At 34.6% G+C, this 23,494-nt stretch overlaps 1 protein-coding gene across 4 annotated transcripts in view; it reads right to left on the minus strand.

Annotated features, from left to right (window-relative positions):
- Nucleotides 1-6,088: 6,088 nt before the first annotated feature.
- Nucleotides 6,089-23,494, minus strand: part of DGKB (diacylglycerol kinase beta) — a 356,999-nt gene continuing 339,593 nt past the window's right edge. For all 4 annotated transcript variants that reach the window (XM_074836682.1, XM_074836664.1, XM_074836674.1 and 1 more), the window contains 3 exons: nucleotides 20,578-20,698; nucleotides 18,626-18,686; nucleotides 6,089-8,528 (listed from right to left, as the gene is read on the minus strand). In XM_074836682.1, coding sequence (XP_074692783.1) covers nucleotides 8,421-8,528; nucleotides 18,626-18,686; nucleotides 20,578-20,698 — 290 coding nt within the window. In that variant the 3' untranslated portion in view covers nucleotides 6,089-8,420. The remainder of the gene's footprint in view (nucleotides 8,529-18,625; nucleotides 18,687-20,577; nucleotides 20,699-23,494) is intronic.

Raw genomic sequence — 23,494 nt, forward strand, 5'->3', positions numbered from 1 at the left:
GCCATTGCAGAGCTGTGCTAAAGATAAAAAACATTTTAACATCTTAAAGGAACCAAGTAATTAAACAATAGTGACAATAGAATAGTTTCTGTACCCTGCAAGTAGGCTGCTTCTAATCAAGGAAAATTTATAGAAGAGGTTCTGTATGTAAGGGGAACCAGATCTGGCAAAATATTCTCAGTCCTCCCTTACACAGTTGTGGCTGCATATTCTGATGAAGTTCATATCATAGCACCTCTCTAAATTAATTTATAAACAAGTTAGAATGAAAGAATATATGAGGTTGTAATTTGGCCAGAACTCCCCTCTTTTGCAAATTTTGACTGAGGATAGAAATGGCATTATATGATCTTTCCTGCAAATCCATTTGCTGTCCTGTGGTGTTGGAGCAGGAGGTATCTTGGGTTCCTTAAAACATTATTTTATTGCACTTGTTAAAATCTGCTTTTATACGTTATGCTATTGCACTGTTTTGTGGAGGAAGCACACAGCAGACATAGTTTAAAATTACTATTTGTGATATATCTGAGATAAGAAAATAGCACAAATATTACACAGACGAATGACTGCTATCAGTGGTAAGTCACAGATGTATTTATTACCTACGTCTACTCTTACATTTTTAGACAGACGTCACTCTAGAAATGAGTAAAGGAAGTTTAACTCTTTTCTGAACTTCTAACAGTTTGTTTCAACTTCTGCCCGTGTGAGTCTGACCCCAGGAATTCTGCTCTCAGTTGTCAACACAACTGTTCTGGTTGTATTTGAATGCTTTGACTAGCTCTCATGGTAGTACATATTTCTACACACAGACCAACAGGGAACAATTGGCATCTGCCATAAGATTTATTTTTTGTCCAAGTTTCAGCAGGCAAGCCAAGGATAAACTATAAATCATTTTACACAGACTAATATCTTAACTCTTTGGCAGAGAAAGCTGTTACATCTGATAAAGTGTCAGGATTCCCATCAGAAGAGAACCTTATCTTGCACTGAAGGAACATAACATTTTCTTAAAGCCCCATTAACCTCATGTGAGTCCACTCACCTCTTGTCCCAAGACCATAAAAAAAAAGACTGATGATTGTCACAGCAAGGATTTTACCATGATATCAGTTGGGTTACACATCCTAACATTATTTAGTGATAAAGGCACAGTGACCAAAAAAGGAATAGGAAAACTTCAGACAGCATAAATGTTTTGGGTAACTGTGAGGTGAAAAGCATTCACAGATTAGTTATCACACAGTATTAGCTGATAATTCACCCAAAAGATTGAGAGACCCATTGAGGGCCACAGGATTTTGTGAATTGCAATGACACACAAATGTTTTATCAATGTGATTGAACGATTATTGTCAGTAATCGAACAGTGTATTCAGTACCTTAGAAGAAACATAAGCATTAAATCTGCCTTGTCAGTATTTTACCATACCAAGTCTAAAATATTATTCTGTTATTCAGTTATAATAACTAGGATAAGTTAATAATGGGATTTCCTTTCTTTAAGCGTATGCCCATTCTATTTTTAGTGAAAACCCGAGTCCACTGCTGGTTTTTGAGAACACTATCAAGATACTTGGTAAATTTTCAGGCCATGAGAAATAATTTTTTGTTTAACATTATACTGTTATCTCTATTTTTCTTCAGTGACAAGATAGACCTGTACTGACAAATTAATCTGAAACAGGAGGAACTATGAATCAAAACCCAAATCCTTGAAGATAACTCTTGGAAGTCATGCAGCTATTGGAATAATAAAAAAATGCAGAGGTGTTACATAAAGAATAGAATTTGATGTGCAGGCTTTTAGCATAACGATAACTCAGCAGCACAAAGGTTGAAACCTTCATTTCAGGATCTTGAACAAATACTAAGAATTTTAAAATTCTCCTGAATGGAGTAAGAATTATGTTCATATTGAAATAAAATAAGAGCATAATTTCATATACTTTTTGCTTTTTAAAGTGAAAAGTCAGTTATACTACAATATTAGTTACTACCTTAATGAAACAGAATTAATGAATGAAACAAATTAAACTTTACATTTCCTTTAGACATTTGAGCACAAAATATTTTGACATTTAAAAAGGTAAATCTGATTTTGCTCTGAAATGGGAATCCAGTGGAAAAAAAATAGATCAATCAGGGAAGGTAAGTTCCTCCCTGCAATTTTGTATATTTTGATGGAACAGAGGCTAAGGAATTTTTGACTAGCACTAGTGACAAAGTATGAAGGCCTCAATTTGCATCTCAATGCAAGGCTCCACTTTGTAGAATAGACAGTTGGACTAAATATTTCAAAGCTTCTTCTTGTAAACTAATTATATTGAACCATTAAGAGACAGATTAAGCTGGTTTTCAAAAAACCCAACGAAACTACTGTTCAGAATATAGCCACTGAAAGCAGTGATTGATGTAAATGAGGTGAAAATTCCTTAATCTACATGTATATATTGTTGGAACAAGGTCACAGTACTCAAGAGGAAAACAAACATACCCATTTTTCCCCCAAATCCTCCCAAGTTACCTAAAATTAACAAGCTGTTGGTTTTTCCTTCAGTAATAGGACTGAATTCAAACATGGAAGTAAGTTCAGCTCAAATGGAACAACCTTCTTGCATTTGCTTGCTTGCTTATGTGTACACCACAGACATATAAAATATGTATCTTAATCAATGTTGTAGTCCTTATAAATCTGGGTTAAAAAGACAGATTTTGAACTCACTCATATTTACTAAAAAAAAAAACTCCAGCAAAACAAACCAGCACACTCTAAAACCCACCACACCCTTTGCAACAGTCAGTCTCATGGCTGGGCAGAAATTGCACTGCTGATGCTCCTTTTGCAAAGTCTGCCTCACTGAGGGATATACAAAACACCCCTATCTTTCTGCAGATACAAATAGTTTAAAGAAGAATTGTTATTGTGTGTTCATTTTTGTACTTGATGTAGACCGATAGGCCTGAAGATTGACACCTTGTATTTTTTTATTGGCAGCCACAATATGGCCCATAAATACCAGTTTCATCAAAAGATTCAGAAATGTTCACTTCCCTGTCCAGAAAAGTTGCTTATTAATGCAAATTGCTATGTTCCTTCACAGCATGTGTTTGACCCTAGGTAAAAAAACCAAAACAGCAAAATACCAATGAAAAAACCAAGTTTATTTCAAATAGGCCAATCGGCAGCTAAGTATTTTCAGTCGTTATCAACTTTAGATTAAGAATTGACCTGAAAAGTCGAAATCTTTGCTTCTCAGTTAGACCCAGAAAATAATTTTCCATGTTTATTAGAAATGGGCACCTCACTATGAAATGGCTGCTTTACCATCAACACAGCTACCACCTTTCTATAAATAACAAAGCCTGATGATTATCACTTACTCTTTGTATGAGTCATATTTAAAGAGAGCCCTGAGGTGCTTCTCAGGTAGTCTCTTTGAATCATGAATCAGAAAGGAAAAAAAGCAGCCTCTGAAATATCACCATGCCCAGATCCCAGATGCCTAGAACATATCATTGTCTATTTATAGTTTCAAGCTGTCGGGCAGTTTCACATAATGGAAGTCAATGGTCATAGAGGTTTCTCTGCTTCAGCTGTATTTGTAAAATTAAGACAACCTGATAATGGGAAAGCTCCATCCGTATCTGTGCCACAGACACACAAATCAGAACAGGAAAGGTCAAACCTCCTTATTTCAAAATCAACTGAAAATCCATAGTCTGAGCGTAAATGGGGTATAAGAGCCAGGAGGCTTCACATGGCAAAAGCCCAGGCTGGACAGACACCAGCAAATCTTGCAGACCTGAAGAGCATTTGTACCATCAGTTATTGCTGCACAGCACACTCTCAGAGCCTTGCACGCTGTAGGTTTTAACCTATTACTTTATATCTCATTAACAGATTCAGCTTCCCATCTCACACATGTTTTATTTATTTTCCAGCCAGGGCTACAGTAAGGTTCTTACTCACCTCAGCAGGACCACAAGAAGTTTCCTTCCTTCTGGACAGAGGAAAGAAGACAGAGCTAGAGACAGGCCGCAATTATCTGACAAGAGGTTGACATGTTCACCACTCTTGCATAAAACATTGAGCAGTACTTTTCAGGTCCACATCAACTTTCTAAATTTATTTTCTACTAACTGCTTAGCAGTTTAGATATTTATCAGCAAGGGCAAATGTCTTCTTTTTTTCAGGGTATGAAAGTACTGAGAAATAAACAAAGCCCTGGCAAGTCCTTTATCCTTCAACCATCCTTCTGTCTCCTTTTCTTGCAAATCCTTCTCTCTTCATACAAAGAGGTCAGTTGTTCCTCTTCTTGGGTCTAACTCCTCTCAGACAATCTCTCTCCCCATGAAGAACAGAAATGCTACTTAAGTCCTTCAGCCCTAAATGGAAGGGGATCTCTAGATCTAATTAATTCAATTCCTTGGCACATCACTGCTTGATAGGCTTAAGTGCCTTCATCTGGCCTCCCAGGTCCTGTACCACCATTTCTGTGGGCTGCCTTGGAGCGACCCACCCCTTTCACACATCACTTTAAGCATCTATTTTGTCATTGGCGGAGTTCAATGATGGTCTCCTGCTTCCTTTTCTAGAGATAATTCTTTCTGATTTTTTTTTTTTTTTCAGTTTTGTAGTCATTCTCTCTAGTCAGTCTTCTAGAGAGGTGAGGGATAACATTTCTCTGAAGTGACTGCTTCCCAGAAAGTCTTGGTCTCACTATGACCCATCTCAGAATTACAAGCCCCAGAAGCCAGTTGGGGTTGAAGTTAGTAAGTTACAGAATAGCGCTAGCACCCTAAATCACTAATAATCACTGAATAGATATAGTCTCAGCAAACAAATATTAGCCTAGAGATAAAAAAAAGTAGTTTTCTCCCTCTCTTACAATATTTATATCAAACCCACACATTCTTTGACTATATTACTTGTTACACTGATATTTTGAAACATGTTGAAGTCTGTGACTTTATTTGCCTTAAATAATTTTGGATATTAGCTAATTGTTGTTGTTATTTACATGTAATACTACAGAGTTGATAAGAGTGAGGAAATGTTATAGAACATCTGCTTCAGAAACTAATACTAAGTGCTTCCTAGAGTGTCAAAGTCCTAAGCATATCAGCACGTTACTTGATCTAGCATGCACATATACGTACACACCAATAAGCCTAAATCACAAGGTCTAACCCCCTAGCTTTAAATAATCATGATATGCATACAAATATCTTGCAAGTACTGGAAACAGTAATTCTGTATTTGTCTCTGCAAGAAATTACGGCTTCCACCTCCTTTTAACAGGAACTCATGCGAAGTGAGAGAGGTGCTAATCAATTTCAGAAGTTAAGGTTTCTTCCTGAGACGTCATGTTCTTTCCTCAGCACATTGCCCAGCTGCAACGCTCTAGTAGGGACATGAAAAATTTGCAAATCCAGTGTCAGATATAATTCCTACATATTTGTAATCTCCATTTATATTGTAAATGTCATTAATGAGGCCTTAAAGAATGCTTCATTGTAAACAATGGAAGGTTTACAGCTACTACTCTTCAGTCAATGTAAGAACAGTGCATCTATTTCAGCTCTATGAAGATACATGCATATATTGTTTCATTTCATACACCAATGTACAATTTCATGATGTAAATTCTGTGCATACTGAAGTGAAAAAAAAGGACCCTCCTCTGAAGTTCTCTTTCATTAAATTAAACATTTTCCTTTCATATTATGTTTTATGTACTCTAAGATTTTCTCTTCATCAATACTTTCAGCCTGAGCATGGTTTCAAATTATTAGAGGCCATGCTAAAAAAACCCCCAATCAACCAAGATTAATAGAAAGATAGACTGTCACTGCTATAATAAGTGCCAATATAGTAAAATGGCTGCTCCATTATATTTTGCTACAGTGAGAAATTGATATACTGACCAAGAGATCTCATTTACGTTTTATAAGTCTAGTCAGAATTGAATGTAATTGTGATTACATGAATGCATCTATCCCTCTTTATATGAAAAAGTGTGTTGTGAACAATTTGCTGTCACAGATTGGCACATTTAAAATTGCATACATTATTAAATAATAGCTTATGTATAATTTTATTTGTTTTCAGAGTTACAACGTTCATGAGATAATCATAGAGAGCACATTATGTATTATCGTTAAACACATTTTTGCCACAAAAAGTTGAGAGCATTGGTAGAAAATTCTATGGCAAGTTATGTGAAAATATTTATCACCTATAACCATAATTTCATAAAATCAATGTACGCTTTATGTAATACTATGTCAGCAAGTTCCTTCTTTTTGCAAATATCTTTTGCTCTATACTTACATATGTTTGTAGTTAAGAAGTGCATCAAATGCTTCTGTGTGTGTTTGCAATGCACCGGAAAAATATTAGTTTACTCCTACAGTAACTGTAATTATCAACACCACTGGACCCAAGAATGGGGAATTACAAGATGTTAATTTTAGCAAATAATTGCCCTCATATTTTTCTACCTAATGCTGAACATAACATTAATTGGTATTTACCTCCTAATGTTTACAGAACACAGACTGTATATTTCAAAGACATAATCCTTACCAACTATATATTGACTTTTATTTCAGTGTCTATTATATAAATTAGGACTCTGTTGAATTCTTAACTGAGGAACAAATGATAGTAACTTTATTTAAATACATGCACAGTACCGTGCACTACAGAATGATTTTTTTTTTTTTACTATTTTTTTAATGGATGAATGAATCAATAGAAAAATAGATTTAATAAATCATTAACATTTTAAAGTCTAGATAAAAATGGGAAATCATGCATTTCAAGCAAAGTTTTACTTTTTTCCTGTTTGTTTTTTGTTGAAATCTCTGAGAACTTAAGTCATGCAGAGCTGAGAAGCAGCTCATTCTGAACAAAGAACAATGTTAAGACTGCACAAAAAGTTTTGATTGAGACTGTTTATATGCAGGACTGAAAAAAGTTGCCATTCTTGGACTTCCCTTCAACATTAGACAGTGCTGTGCAAACCTCAGACAAATCCCTGTATTATGATTTCTAAGCTGTTAGGAAGTCTCTCAGAGGGCTAAGAAAGTAAAAACCTGAGCAACTGCCTCCCCAAAATTTATGATAAGAAATGTTTTGATTCCAGACAGCAGACTACAAAAGGGGAATAGATAACAGTTTATCCTTCCCTTAAGAGATTAATTTAGGGAATGAGTAAATTATGGATGGTATAAATTTATAAATAATAATGACAACAAAATTAGATATGTTTAATTTTCCAATATTTAAAGTACACATCTGTGTCTAAATGTTTAGAATATGTGTCTATGTCTACCAGCTTATGAAAAAAATGAAAAGTGAGTATTTACTTGCAATTAATTTAATGTTTTTTCCAACCCCAACATTTGTCTGGACATTGCCATCATAATCAAAAGAACTGTAAATTTTCAGAAGTGAGTCTACTCCAGTGAGCTTGATTAATTATGCATTAACCCATTTCTCTGAAGCATCCTTCTCTAAATCTTTGGTGGGAAATGCACTTTATTAGGCATGAGCTTTGGTTTTTTGTGTGCATATGCACTATGCTATCAGTCAATATGCAGAATAATTTGTTTGCCACGTGACAGAGATATATTGCTCATTAAAATAACTTTAGCGTTTCAACAAACAACACTGATGGCTAGTTTTACAAGTATTATTATCTTCACTCTTAGCATGATCTCCTTAGCCTTATAGTTTTTGCTCAAACTTGCACTGACTTTCAATCTTACAAAAACTTACAGAAGAGTAATCATGATCATTTCAATACTGCACACATTGTTAGATGTTTTCAGCAGGTACAATTACTCACATACATAGGAATTATCAGAACAAGAGATAAGATTTTAATGCTTAGCTGAATAAAAATATTCTCAGGGTAGAAAGAAATTATAAATTAGAAGTACAGGTTAATGAGACCTGTAATAAACTCTACTCTGAAACAGGTCTAATTGGCTATTGATGTGAAGATGTTGGATTCAAGAGATACTATTGAACCTATGGCATATGATCATTGTAGTAGAAAAAGTTGAAATGGAAAAGAGAGAAAATTCATATCACCCATAGCATTCTCTTCCCATATTCCATGGCAGAATTAGCCCATAGATTAGTAAATGGTAACGCATGCAACAAAAAATATGCTGTATCACTTTATGTAAACATCTGCTTTCATCATGCAAAATGCCTACAAAACTGTGACAATATTTTTTTTCTAGTAGCATAGTTTTACATTAGCTCAGTTATGGAAACTGTTAAACCAAAATCCATGATTTTGCAAGTAGAAGTTCTAAAATTCTCGAAAGATTTCCAGCATAAATATTCCAAAGCCTAACAAAGCTAATTAGTTTTCTAAAAACTAAACTACACAGGCTTATTCCTTGCTGTGGTTCCTTGTTCTTTTGATGATAGAAGAGAAAAGACCGGTTTTTGGAGGAGGTCCCATCAACATGGGGGCTTGGTTCTTGTGAGTAATTTTTATCTGGGGGAAGAAAGAAGAAAAACAATTATCCCTCCAGCTAGTTCAATTCCAAGTATCTGAGATGCCTGAATTATCTTTCTATGCAACTTTCAAACCTTCTCCATTTAATCAAAGATGAAATGAAAATACCTGTATTTGTAATGAATGACATTACAAATGCAGTAAACCAATCCATGTGTAATCATTGTTTCCACAAATACTTTAAATTATACACGCAATCAATATACACGCAATCAATATTAAAAATCATGCAATAAAATACATGCCAATATGTGATCTTACTTTCTGAGTGTGGGATTTATTGCTTGCTGTTGAGTATTTTACATATCTACAAGATGAATAAGAATTTAAAAGTTGGAAAGGACATACATGCTGACAGAGCAAGCTCTTGCCTATTATTAAGATATAAGTTATGTCTTTGTATGCTTTATTTATACATCTAATCAAGCTGTACTTCTCTTTTAACACAGGACACGGCTTAATTTCAAAATAACCATTATGAACAGAAGTAAAAAGTTAATACACAAAAAAGGTCAAAAAAGATGAACTATCTTTCTAATTTGTTAATTGTTAATAGAATAGACTCAAATATTGAAGACTATTTAAAACACTTTGTAAGACTGCTCTAAAGCCACCCGTTTTGATTTCTTTGATATAAAACTACGAATCACCTTAAATGAGACAACCTTAAAGTAGATTATGTCTGCAATTTTCTCTAATTCAAGTCTAAATTAGAGAAGACATTTTATGAATGTATGCTATGCTCAAAGCTAATTGAAAGCAATTATCAAAGTGGCATTTTGTCTGTGACTTTAAGATACATTGTAAGATAATAAATGATTCTCATTATGTAATAAAAAGGTCACATCTTGCCTTTGGGCTAGTGACGCTAAGAGTTTTTCAAAAGCAATCCGAGACATTTTCTTTAGTGAACTACGACTAATACAAGAACCATCACTTATTAAATATCAGTTGTCACCTGCATAGTACCCACATCAGAGATGGGTATTCCTTTCAAAAAGAAACACCACCTCATTAAAAACTGGAAAAATATATCTCTTGAAGTGCATACCTGACATTTTCAAGTTAAAATGAATATCCTTCACTTGTCATTCACTAATAGTAATGAAACAAAAAATGTATGTCACATGCAGACGCTCATTAAAATATAGATCAGGACATTTCTTGGGGTGGAAATTTACTTTACAATATAAGGAGACAGAAACATAAAAATCTCAACAGAATGAGTGGGTTGGTTTAACTCTATTAGAGCCTTTACTTTACTCTCCAAATGCTCATTTCCACGCCACCTTAGTTCATTAGTCCCAGATTTCATACACACCTCTTTTGTCAACATTGTTCACTAGTATCAAATTTAGCATACGGGGTTTTTTTGGCAACGTAGATTAATTTCACACAGATAATAATAACTCTTGCTTTCAAAGACTGGCATCAACATATTTTCTCACAAGAAATACTGCTTCAGGCACCACTTTTGAAGCCAAATCTGTAGTTGGGGTAAATTGGCGTTATTCCATTGATGTCACTTTATACCAGCTGATGATCTGGTCCTGGAAAATCGCCTCAAGGATTTTTGTAACTTTCACATGCTTCATAAGACATATTTTGGGTCTCGGGAACAGTGATGACATCAACCTCATCCTGAAGATCAATACATGAAGTAATCTGCAGCTGCTGTGATTTTTTGAGTCATAAGGGTTCAGCTTATTGCAAGATTTAGCCATGATGTGGCAGTAGGAACAGCCTCAGAGTTTCCTTTCAGAGGTAAATCATAGTAATTCCAATTTACAGTGAATAAAAGAGCAAAGCTCAAAAGACGGCTTTAGTATGAAGAGGTGAGGTAATCCTGAGACCCCATGCATATTGCATGTTGGATCGGGGCTGTTCAATGATGCTGAAGATGAATGTAATTACATATTGAGAAAATGTTTATCATTTGTAATGTTCTTTTTTGGCTTGAGCCATCTGTTTCAGAGACCATGACCTCTTCAGTATGTTGTATCCTATCAGCTGAGATCAGCTAAGATGCCTGAACATGATTAACCACTCATGTGCACGGGGATGGAGTCCTATATGCATTTCTGCAAGACATATTTTCAACTGTTATAAACTGGCACAATTCCAGGGGTGTAAAATATATTTTACATTCTGAAAATACAAAAATAAAGTGTAAACTTAAAGTATATTTTTTAGTTATGCATGGTAGCGTATGTTAACATTGCATTGGCTAACAATAGCAACTGATTCCTACTGAAAAAAAAAAAAAAAAGATTAAATATCTTATCTTTGGGTGATAAAAAGAGATCGGTATGCTTGCAGTACATGCTAGACCATTGCACTACCTTGCCCGAAATAGGCTAATTTTGTCTTTTTCAAGACTCTCGGGCACTTCACTTCTGCTCTGGACTCTCACTTCTGCTTCTGTTTTCATAGTGGCAGCACTGCCAGAGTTGGTGCTGTGAGTCTGGGTGACAAGTGACAGTACACACTTTGAGATGGGAAGTAGCACTAAGGGTCTCAGAAAGAGAAACAGCGTTATAGGTCAAAGCAGGACTGAACATTGAAAGTGCTGTATGGGAGACTGAAATGGACAAAAAAAAAAAATAATAGAACAATCTTTAATTAAAAGCAAGCAAGATTTAGGTTAGTTAAAAATAAAGAAATCATTACTTATAGCTGTATATAAGTTCTGTGTGTGTGAACATGGAATGTCTAAAGACTAACTTTTACCATTTAGTTTCTCTTTTATTCAGCAAGCAGCCTCATGTCTTTTTTAGTAGAAGCACAATTATAAAAGCTTTAAATAAGACCTACTTTTTTTTTTGGTTTTCATTTTTCCTAGGTGAATCTGTGATTTACACAAACACATACACAAGAGAAAAAGAGATTGCTCAGACAAAAATCCCAAAAGCTCAAACCCTAACCTAAGATATTTTTAGGAACTGATGATACCTTGACAAACATACTCATACAAATTACTATGGAACTCTGGAAAATAACTGAGATCACTTACTCAGTTTTATTGAAAATATATAATAACTTACAGAAAATATGGAGGACATTTTAAATATAAATTAGGGGAGCACCTGAAGTGCTGCTGGAGAAGAAAACTTCTATTTGGTATATTTGGCTCAAATTTACATTTAAACATAGGCAAAATGAGGAAATAACAAAATTTCATTTAGAGGGAAAGTAAACAGCCACATGAATTGCTAAGATATTGTGGAATTTTATTGTAAGCCTGATGCACAACATTATAGGCTAAACTCAAACTGTTGAAGCCAATGGCAAAACTCTCATTCACTAACTGAAGCCAAGAGTTTATCCTGTGAGCTCATGATCACACAGATTTAAAGGGCTTGTATATCTAAGAAACAGGTTTAGCAGAAAAATACTGCATTTGCAGTTTCAAAATCACCTTTCCAGTATTAGAAAGTGTGTCCCATGATGTATTCGTGGAAAGGAACACCAGATCTAATTAAAAAAGAACATAATTCTTAAAAGAAAAGATGGTAATTGCTCTTCATTGGTCAATAGCAAATTTTCCGATAAAGGAAGAGCCTGAATTTGTGATCCTAAAGATATTTATAAATGCATAAGCCAGACATTTATTTGTTTCAGGAGCAGATCAAAGTTTCAAAATATGCCTTGAAGCCACATTAATACAATGGATCCACTAAATGAAATGCAGTGAGCATCAGTAATTTTAGTGTGATAACTATATCTTTTAGGTTAATCGGTTTTGCTTTTATGTTCCTTTTTCTACAATATGTGCTGGTTACCTATGTGTTCTTGACTTCACAGAATGCCTAAATGTTTACTATTAACACAGACATGATGCTATAAATACAGATACTAACTACAATGCTAAATGACAATAGAAAACTGGAAACACATATAATCATCTCTGCTTATAATATTTCAATTAACGTTAAAGAAAGAACTCCTGTATTTTAAGGACAGAGGGGAAAAAAAGGGCAGAAAAAAAAAAATCAAATTGGATCTATTAGTTTACAGTCACTTTGTTCCATGCTATCAGCAGGGTGTGGATGCTGGTAGTTTTGAGGATGTGAGGGTTTTCCCACAGTCTAGAGGCCCATATGCTGCTCCCCTTACAGGAAATGGAGGGATGCAACACCTCTACATCACAGGAGTACCAAATACTTTCATCTTCCCATAGGTGATCAAGAGCTGTACTAGGTATCATGATATGAATAAGACCTATAGAATGTAGGCAGTGCTAAACCAAATTAACCTGTGCCTTGCATTACGTGGCATTTTGGTCAAAATCTCTTCAGATCTAGACCAGTTGTTTTAAATATAGCATTATGCAATGCATCTTTTAAATAGATTTCTTAACAATATTATTGTGCAAAGTGCAATCAAATCTAATCAGTTTGGCATTAATTAAGCTCTAATAATATACTCTAGTCTCTCTCCTAAGTAGTGTGATCCGTTTCCCCTTCACACAGGTAGATTGGAAAACATTATGGTGTCATCATAATTTTTAAACATACCGAGAAAATGACAGAGCTGCAAAATTAAAATAAATGATTAATGGCATTTTTTTCATGTTTTGTACTAATAGGTATCACTGAGGTTTTAAATTAATAGAGCTGTCAAGCTCAGGGTTGTTACAGATCCAGTGCAGAACTAAAATGGAAATTATGTATTCCACAGACACCTAAAGATGACACTTTGGAATATTTTAAATTTTAATTAGTAGGTGCAATTGTTTTTTCTCCCTCCTCCCTAAAACCACTGCAAATTAATTGGCAATTAGTCACAACTAATTCTTTTCTTAACAATCTGAACTGGAAAGAAAGGTGCATTACATGCTAGAGTATTTGTCTGGGGTGCAGAAAGCACACATGCAGTAAATTGCTTTGTCAATTACAAAAACTACTTTTGTGAAATTAAGAAAAAAATATGCATAGGTAAACAAAACTAATTAACGTGCAGTGTACCTGTGAGCACAAAAAATAATGCCCAGCTGCAAAATAAGGTGTTAGAAACTCAATAAATCACTTTGGCCATGAAAGACAAATGTGTGCACATTGTTGCTCAAAAGGGCAAAAAATCTAGCATTTTAGAATAACAGCAAAACTTTTTCTAGGGATTGACCTCCATTTAGGGGTTAACTATGTAATAATTGTCAAATATTCTACTAAAATCAGTCACCACATCTAGGACCCAGTTCCTCTTTGCTCTAAGGAATCAGACACAAAAGTTTAAATTCTCCCATTATAAACAACTGATAAAATATTACTACATTTAGTGACATGGAAAGAAGGTATTTTATGGAGTCTAAAATACAGCTGCAGATTCTTCATGTGATCTATGGGTGTTGGAGCCAATTAATCTACATGAAAGCAAATCTGTGACTCTCTTTTAGTTTTCTCACCCAGCCCTGGCATACAGTGATTATTAGTAAAAGCTTTTTTTGTTTTAGTTCTTGTTTCTCTCTGGATTTAACTACAAAGGTAGGACTTCACTAGGACCTCTGTGTTTAGGCTCATGACATCCCTAGGAACTAAAGGAAAGGCTAGAGAGGAACCATTCGTTCATAACTTATTTTTAAGATGCATTGGAATGATAATATTTTGAAATATTATTTCTTTTCATTATTAAATGGCTTACTACAAGTATTCTTATCAGTAAATAACTCTAAAAATACTATGTGTTTCCCATGTCTATGAAACTATACTTCTGGCAATCCATTAGGTGGGCTCTGACTATGGATTTTCTTTTTTGTTCCTTCATTTAGGCAATATTCTTGCATCTTCTACAGACATTTATGTCTTTTACTTTTAATCTAATGTTGCTAGAAGTTTGACACTCTTACAGATATGATGCCGACCAAGTCAGGAATAGATGAAAGAACTGAAATCCCAGTTATTTCTAATTAAGATGGAATATTCTTACGGATTTTTCAAAACAATGCTAGTAATTTATGTAGCTAAATTGAAAGATTACTTTTCTTAAAAAAAACCCTGATGGCTAAAGCTAGAAGTTTATTGAATTAACTTGAGAGTCTTTGAAGTTTCATTACTATTAATGCCCTGTTTGGAAATCAGGTGAAACCATAGATATCTTTCATGTTGCTATATTTGTCTGGGAGAGCTCTGATAGAATTTCCTCTTCAGCTAATCAAACGAGATGTTTAACATAACATGAACATTATCATCTTTCCTTCTCCCAGAGACGTCTCTATAAAAAACAGTGAAAACAATACAATTTGATGTTCAAATTCTGCATCTTATTATACCAGAGCAGAGTGACTTTGTTAGACACTGCAGTCTGCATGTATTCAACATACGGAATAATTCTGAATGACAGATCTTTAGACCAAGCCACTCACATTTTTAAGCATGCACAGGACCTACAGGAACACATTCCTGCTCTCATCTAGGAATGCTAGGTGCATGTGCAATAGAAGATCATAGAAAATGTTAAAAGAAGCACATGGTGATTTCTTTAGTACTAAAACTGATAGCAAGAATGAAAAATCACAGATCAGAGCTTCTGCGGAATCACTGCATTGTCTATTGCATCCCATAGTATTTTCTCAGAGCCCACACTGTCATTTTGGGGGAGCATGATCTCTATATGAATGAGAAGGGACAGCTGTCAGCAACTCGTGCTACTTGTATAAAACGTTTTTTCCAGTCAGAAAAGAGAAGTGCAAAGATAAACTTGTTGATACCTTCAACAGGAAATCAACTTTCAAGCCTGCATGTTCAGTATGCATCCCATACATAACGGATTTGATGCAGAACTTGTTTTCCTTAATATGTGTAATGGAATAGCAGGAGAATTGGTTGAACCTGATTTCTTGAAAAATCATTTGGAAAATACTCTTATTTGTAACAAAATCTGAAGTAGAAACAGAGGAGGACTTCTGAGCTTAACCACTGGCACCTTGGGTCAGGATTGATTCAATACCTGCCGTTCATATGAATTTTTTTGTCACTTTGTCTCTGTAAATTTTATACGTCAGTCCATAAAACTACTGAACTTAGATGACACCAAAATTCCTGAAATGACCATACCAAAATAAAATGTGTTATTTCAACTTACTAAATGACAGTTGGAGAAGGAAGGATAGCAGGTTTTCTTTTAACAATGGCCTTCTAGATGGAGCACCAAAGAATCAAAAAGCTGAGACTCAGCTGCTGTGTTTAACTGATGTATATGATCTGTGCAACAGAACAAAGTGCAGCAGTCTCTCCCCTAGAACTAAGTGAGGTGGTATATCCAAGCAGGCCAGTACTGTGTGGAGACAGTAGCTTCTGTCCTTAAAGCCATACAGCTAATAAACTAATAAGTGCTTTCCCTCAGCAACCTAATGCAAAACAAGAGGAAGCATGGGAATGTTGCCACGTCTCTGTGCTTGATGTAGGAGTGCCAGCATCTTTGTATATGAGCCTCAGTTCCTTGTAAGAGCTAGTGAAAGAAATTTCCTAAGAGGGGAAGTAAAAGAAAAACCAAACTCTCATGTTTCCTAAGGAACTAAATTAATTGATTTCTTTATCTGATCATTTCAACATTTTCCATTTAAAAACTGGTCATTAATCATTCACTTTCAGGAAACTTTGGGAGATAACTGCAGTTTTGCCTCTAGAGAAGACAAAAGGTCACAATTCTTATGTTGATCTCATATCTTTTTCTGAAATATGACCTCTTGCAGGTTCAAATAATTGGCTACATAGTTGGCTACACATAAGAATTTGTTTTGATTTTGTGGGGTTTTTTTCAGACTCTGTTTTTGGATACACATCACTGAGATATCACCCTGATACTTATGTAATGACATATATTTTGGCTTCCAAGCAAAGGCCCCTCTGAAGCACACACTTAGAAATCAGATAAACCTGTTGAGCAAAAGCTAACATCCACCTTTGCCATTGTCTCAGGAGGAATTCCTAGCTACTTTGCAGAGAACTTCAAGGAAAAACTGTAGTATTTTAGTTAGTGTAGTTAGAATTAGTGGGGAGGGAGTTGGACCATACATGTTTTTTCCTTTATAAGATGTAGAAAACAGAGCGGGTTACATGTACAATAATGCAAGGAGCAATTACAATAAATACATTAAGCTCCCATGGTGAGAAAAAAAAATCCTGAAAAATTAATAACATAAAAAATAATAGTAATTCTATATCTAAATTCATAGGGGTGCAGTAGTCTAGACAAATAGTTCGTGTATTTTCTCCTCAGAGGAAATAAATACATTCAACGGTGTAGTTTTCTCGTGTAACGCAAAGTCTATTCTCTTAATGGTGTAGCAAAAAGGATGGGTTCCACAGAAAAGTATATGCCATTTCTATCACCTTTAAAATGGTACTTCAACTGGACAGCAGTAATTATCAGTAATAATTCACTGTTTCCTCAAGACAGTAATTGAAATGTAAGAACTGTCTCTTTTTCCAGGTTTGTCCTCAATCGTACAGGCAGCTTCTGCTAGCATTATCAATCAGATAGCAGGGATTTTGCACAGAGCAAGCAATCAAGACAAAAAAAGCACATGTTATTGTCAGCATCCATCCATAAGTTCTCTTCTGTAATCTGGCAACTGAAAAATTACATGTCTTTTTCTTGAACAAGTAACTGCTGGTTTCAGTACTGTTGCTCTGTACTGAGCCATAGCTGTAGAAGACGTAAAGATAATGGTATCTCTTAACTCCAAAAGGTTTCCTGGAATAAATCTCATAAAATCCCCACTGTTCTGCCTTCACACAGTGTGTGTTCACATGGTTCTCCTCTCATTGCAGCATCTGAGCACTTACCGTAGAGAATTAGAGTTCAGGCACTCTCCCCGCTGTTCAGCTGTACACTATGGTGTATCTGGCAAACATGAATTATCACAACCCTTTTATTTCATCCTAACCCATACATTATTAGCTGCCACACCTGTTAACACCTTACTGAAGGTGCTCTTTTTTTTGTGTAGCCTTTAATTTTTCTACAGACATAAAGTTCATGAAAGTGATCCAGTACCCTGGTTTGGAGAATTACTTCCATCTGTAGTGGGATTTGTTCCTTGACACATTACTGGTTTGTTATACTTGCAAGCTGCAAGGTTACAGCAATTCATCTACTTAAAAACACAGGTCTTCTTTAGGGAAACAAAATGAGTAAAACTGTATATTAAAACACATTATTAATACTAAACTAAACAATAAAAAGCTTACATTTCTTCAACATCTCCAAATGCTTGGTTAGTCTCTGTAATTTATTGGAGACAGATGAAAATGGAGAGTTCTTAGAGCTACACCTTGTGCTGTCTGTAAACAGTTACTCAAAGAACCCCCTCTGAGTAAGCTCCTTCCCATCCTATCCTATCCCATCCTATCCCATCCCATCCCATCCCATCCCATCCCATCCTATCCGAATTGCTGTTTACCTGCCCTCACTTCATATGGGTGTGCACTGAAACAAGAGACTAAGTAATTTTGCTTCATTTCTCCTTTGAGCAGTAAGGATTTTTTAAAATATCAGTTCTATTGTATAATTTAATCAGCACAGTCAAGACTTCAAATTTCAATAAAATGCCCTTGATATGAACTCTCAAAAGCACAATGGAAAATCTTCCTAAATTTTTAAAGAATCATTTGTTACTTTATACAATTTAGCATCAAAACTAACATTGGCTCTTTAAATCTGATACATCATCATAAATAAATGATCATATTGGGTAAAGGGATGCTGGGACTGCACCCTTTGAGTATTTTCCAAACTTCTGAAATAAATCCCTTTTTATTCCATCCTAACATGGGAGAAAAAAACAGCATGATAAATCAAAAATGAAATGGGTGTTGAACTATATAATAAGGATGTTGAACTATATAAGTGTGTGAGGATGTTTGCATGTCTTAAGCAAATTGAGTTAATGCTGATGACAATGGTTGTCTTTCAAACTGAAAGATTCTGTTTCTGTCATCGAAGAAGTGAAAGAAAATAAATCAGTTAATATTTCTGATTTTAACTTTTGTTACTCATTTAAAGAATTCCTAAATTTTTTGTTCAGTGCTCTTCCCAGAGCATCCCAGTATTCCCGATATTCCCAGTATGCTTACCGTGCAAGGGGTTTGCATCCAAGGTTCCCCATCTATCTGCATAGGCAGAGACTTGCTGGTCCTAAAGTGATATATTTCATAGTATAAGTAACTAGACAAAATTGATAAATGTATTTATTAAGGAGAGCTATATGTGATGGCACATACATATAATCCTGATTTACCCCTAAACTTCTATGTAATCTCCAGTATCACCAAACATGCTTACAAAAGTAATCTAGTCACTTAGTAGGCATAGTTTGATTTTCAACACACAAAGCAAAAACATTGCAAACATTCACACATCTTGCTAGTAATAAGCAACTCTCTCATGGGAGAATAGTCTGTAATTTGTGAAATAAAGAGTGAATTATTCAAGAACTTCAAGAATAAACCTTATTAACTGAAAAGACAAAGGCACCTCTGATATTTTTTATAATTTAGACTGAAACAAATTTTAGCTCTATCATCATCATTTATTAGAACCATAAAAGATGTATTTACGCTTGTGTCTAACTGTGGGTTAGACAGAGCACTCACATGACAGTTGTACTACATCCAGAGGTTTTAACATACCATATTATAAATTCAAATTGTTAGTAAAGGGGCACTGATTTTAACATAAAGCTACAGCCAGTGTTCCCTGTCTAGTTTTGGATACCACATTAAGAAAAGTATAGACAAATGAGAAAATAAAAAAAAAAGGAAGATTTTTTTGGGTCTTTTCCAACCCTATATTTCTGCATTATAATAGCTTGCATACAAGACTATTAGAAATAACATGGAGTAGATACATTTAATAATGGAAAAATAAGACAACTGAGCACTCATGGTGGTCAACGGAAATTCTGGCTTGCATATTATTTGAAAACAACTAACAGTTCATGGGATTATCCAATGTCATATATGGCCATAAGTGGAAGAAGGGAAGAACGTTCAATGAGCTCTCACTTTATAGGTTTGGAACGGTTCTGAGTCTTTTGCAGTTGTGGTGCCTCCAATGTGAGATTATAAAAATTATCTCTTGATATGTAGACAAGGTTGGAATGCCTCTGCAATCTTATCTTCCTCATCCACAAGAGAGAGTACTTTTGAAGGCAACATCACCTAGTCCTTGAGGAGAGTCTCAAAAATATGCTTAAGGCTTTTATTGATGTTCTTCTGTTTTATGATCATTTTAGGCTTTTGGGGTTTATAATTGCATATCTTACGATTTTATTAAGATTTTGGAAAACTCTTCCTGCAAAATTCTTCACTGAGGAAGAGGTGAACATCTCTCTCTTTTCCAGTCCTTATCTAATCCAAAAATTAGAATAATTATTTTTTCTTTGAGTTCTAATCCAAGTTTCATCTATTGTGAATGTTCTGGTCACTTTTAGCATAGTAAACAATAAAACTCAACTAAATTAGCGTGCTCTACGATTAGTGGTTTACACGTACCAACACATTTATTAATAGTGACTTATCAGTGTTCCGTAAATAACAAATAAATTAAAAACAGAACACTTTGACTTCTACAGATCAAAAGAAGTTTTACAAATACTAATTACATTCTACTATTCTCTGGTGAGGTATGGATTATAAATGGGTTAAAATGTGTCAAAGTAATGTTAAATGACTTTTTGATCAAAATTGTGCAGAGTGTATGTCAATAATAAAACCCAAGATGTTCATGCCTTACTCCTTCTGCTTCAACTGCTTGACAGTATTTCTTCATAGGATGCCACGACAGTTGAATACAGTGTGTGAAGACTGAATGTGAACACCCTTTTTCTAGTTTTTTTGACACATTTAAAGAAAGGAAGATGTATGGCCATAGAATAAGGATGGAATACATATATTTCATATACAAAAATCTTTCACAAGAAGTACAGTAATTATGACTATTAAGCTACTAAAGAAAGAGAGCTGATAATATATAAAACTTTACTGCTTCACTAAAACAGTGCAGTGTAAATTAAAGCTGCCAATACCTAATGACAACAGATGAGCACTGGGCAAGCCTTCTTCCAGCACTTTTCAGACCTGTGTATATCTGTCCCATCTCCATGGCTCCTTCCAGGCCAACCACTTCCATAAGCTGGTCACTTAGATCTGAAAAAGTTGAAAAAAAACCATTTTGTCTAGACAGCATTTTGACAGTGGTCATCCTGGCTAACAAGAATTGTCAGAAGACCAGCTGATAATAAAAGATGTGGAGAAATGAACTGGCAAAAATGATGATTCCTAAGAAGCGATTGTAAATTTAAGGTTGGACACATCTGGGCCTGTTGTCACACCATTCTAAAAAATCCTGACCAAAATGATTCTAAAATATAATAATAATCTCCATGGTTTATTATAATACATACATACTGAATAAATAATATTATTATATGAGAAAACAGGAGATACTCCTTCATTTAGGTTACCTGACACTCATAGAATGAGATGTTTGCAGTTTAGAAATTGATGCTGACCATTGTTTCAACAGATATGTAAAGTCTGGTAAAGGAAACGTCAGTGCTCCAGACCCTGTTGAATTCTCTTCTATACAATTCTTTCCAGATGATGTGTACAACTCTAATTCAGCCTTTGTGTGCGTGCATTATTAGTCTTTAATTAGGAGACCACATATTATTTTTTGTATTGCATCTTCATCTCAATTAGTGCACAGATTCAATGCAAAAAGGGCAGAAGAAAACCTTGTATCAGCAACTATTCATCTAGCTTTCCTTAACTTTGTAGTACTTGTTTGCACCCAGCTCTATAATTTTGTTTCACACTGCTTTTTGAAGACATAGTATTCTGGCATTAAACCTCAAAAAATATTTAAATAAATAATGTCTCTGGCAAAATAAATATTAGTTTGCTTGACTTCAAGGAGCAAGGACAAATTCTGTCTAGAATTTTGGATACAAAAAGAGATACAACCAGAAACCTAAACAATAATATAGCAGTCTGGTTTGAGAAGCAACCAAGCAAGGTAATGAAATATCATCCAGAATCAACTAGGGTGTTTTGTATGAAATGTTTTATATGCTCCTGTTTAAGCACATGTTGCCAAGACCAGATGGAGAAGAAAAAGATACATTTTTTTAGCTGTATATTACGTGTGTTTTGTAGATTGGCTGTTAATATGTTTCCAAAAGGTACACTATTTGGTGAAGCACAGTCATGAGCTAAAATGTTAGAGTCTATCATCACACTGAAAAAAAAAAGAAAGGAGAGCACATTACTCTTTGTGTATTTTAAACCCTTCAACCTTTAATGAAGGTAGAATTTCATGCTAATTATCATATCTATGAGACTAGTCCAAAGTTTCAAAGGGAGTCTTTTCTGTTCACTTCTTTGGGCTTTGAATGAAGGTAATTAACTGAAAGAAGTACTGTGATGGGGGGGGGGAGTATTAAAAGCAAATAGGATTTATGGTCTGGATTATTCTGCTTCCAACCAGAAAACCTGATACTATCCAAAGCCTTAATTTTTCTTCTTATGCCTTCTTAATATTCTTTGCTATTTTCTTTTTCTCATCACAGTGACATCAGTTCTATATAATATCAATCAACAAAAATAATCCCTATATTTTCCTATTAAGGAAAAACAATAAAATGGACAAAAGATTGAAATATACAATATGATTAATTTTAATGATACATTTTTATACTTTGCATCCCTGTAACACATGTAAACCCAATTTTGTGTCTAGCTTTCTTCTGAATTGTTTTTCTCTTAAAATGTTTTCCTTAAGTTACTTACTTTTAAACTTAACTCAGATTTAAACAAATTCTGCTTTTCTTGACAGCCACAGGGATTTAAACGGGAAAGTCCTATTCATTTGCAAAAGCTATTATATTATAAAAGCACACAGAACTTTATAGATGTACTAAATCATTAAAATGTTTCCAGCCAAAGAAAACATCAAATTCTTATTCACTGGGTTATTAGAAAATTATTATTTTTTAAATGGGAGAATAATTAAGAACAGATTTTTATTACTGACAGCTCAGGCAACATATGCAAGATTCAGAATAGTGACATTTGCAGTGATATAAATTTGATGCATCATTTTTCAATAGCTGTGAGATTACTGCCAGTAACAGCAGGTTACTAAGGGCCAAATCCTGCCCTTTGATCTATACCACACATCTCAAAAAATGTGGTATATTAAACATTGGAAGATGGAACTGAACAATATTCTTATCTACCAAAAAAGTGAAGCCTTTTCAAAAAATTCACATTTGCAGTGGCACATTCCCAAAGTGGGGTTATTTTAGGCCAAACATTAGTATTTTTAGAATCGTGCTTAATTTAGACATAACCTTCCTTCGGAAGCAGTAAAAACTAAAGCAAACGTAACATGCAATTATTGTCTTAGGGTTAGTTTGTGCTCCTGCCCTTGCTAATATATTTGACCTGATGCTTTTGCTTTTGTGTAGTCATATCCATTTCAACAAATCCTTGAGCTATATTGACTTTGACAAGAACTCAGAGTGAGCAAAAGTGGAAAAGGGAGTGTGTATATTTTAGTCCCATTCTTCAAGGTTGTTACATGGCTATAGGTACACTGGTTGAATATAAAGGGTCAAGACATCAATGAATGGATTACATTTGTTCTTAAAAGGTCCCCACCAAAGACTCTGAAAGAGACTAAGCTCTATTAAAAGAGATCAGGTCTTCTATTAAATTAAAAGATAGGAAAGGGGAAGTCATTCTTCATTCTGGCGGAAGGTTATCACTGATTTCTCAGAAAGATCTGTGCTGGCCTCTGTACTGCTCATCATATACCCCTAAATAATCTGGAAATAGAAGTAGATAGTGAGTTACTGAGGATTCAACGAAGTAAAGACAAAAGCCAATTATAAAAAAAGTTTAGGAATTCTACAGTATTGAGTAATGGGGCTATATAGA

This window comes from Strix aluco, chromosome 1, assembly GCF_031877795.1.
Source record: "Strix aluco isolate bStrAlu1 chromosome 1, bStrAlu1.hap1, whole genome shotgun sequence".
NCBI classification, from domain to species: Eukaryota; Metazoa; Chordata; class Aves; order Strigiformes; family Strigidae; genus Strix; species Strix aluco.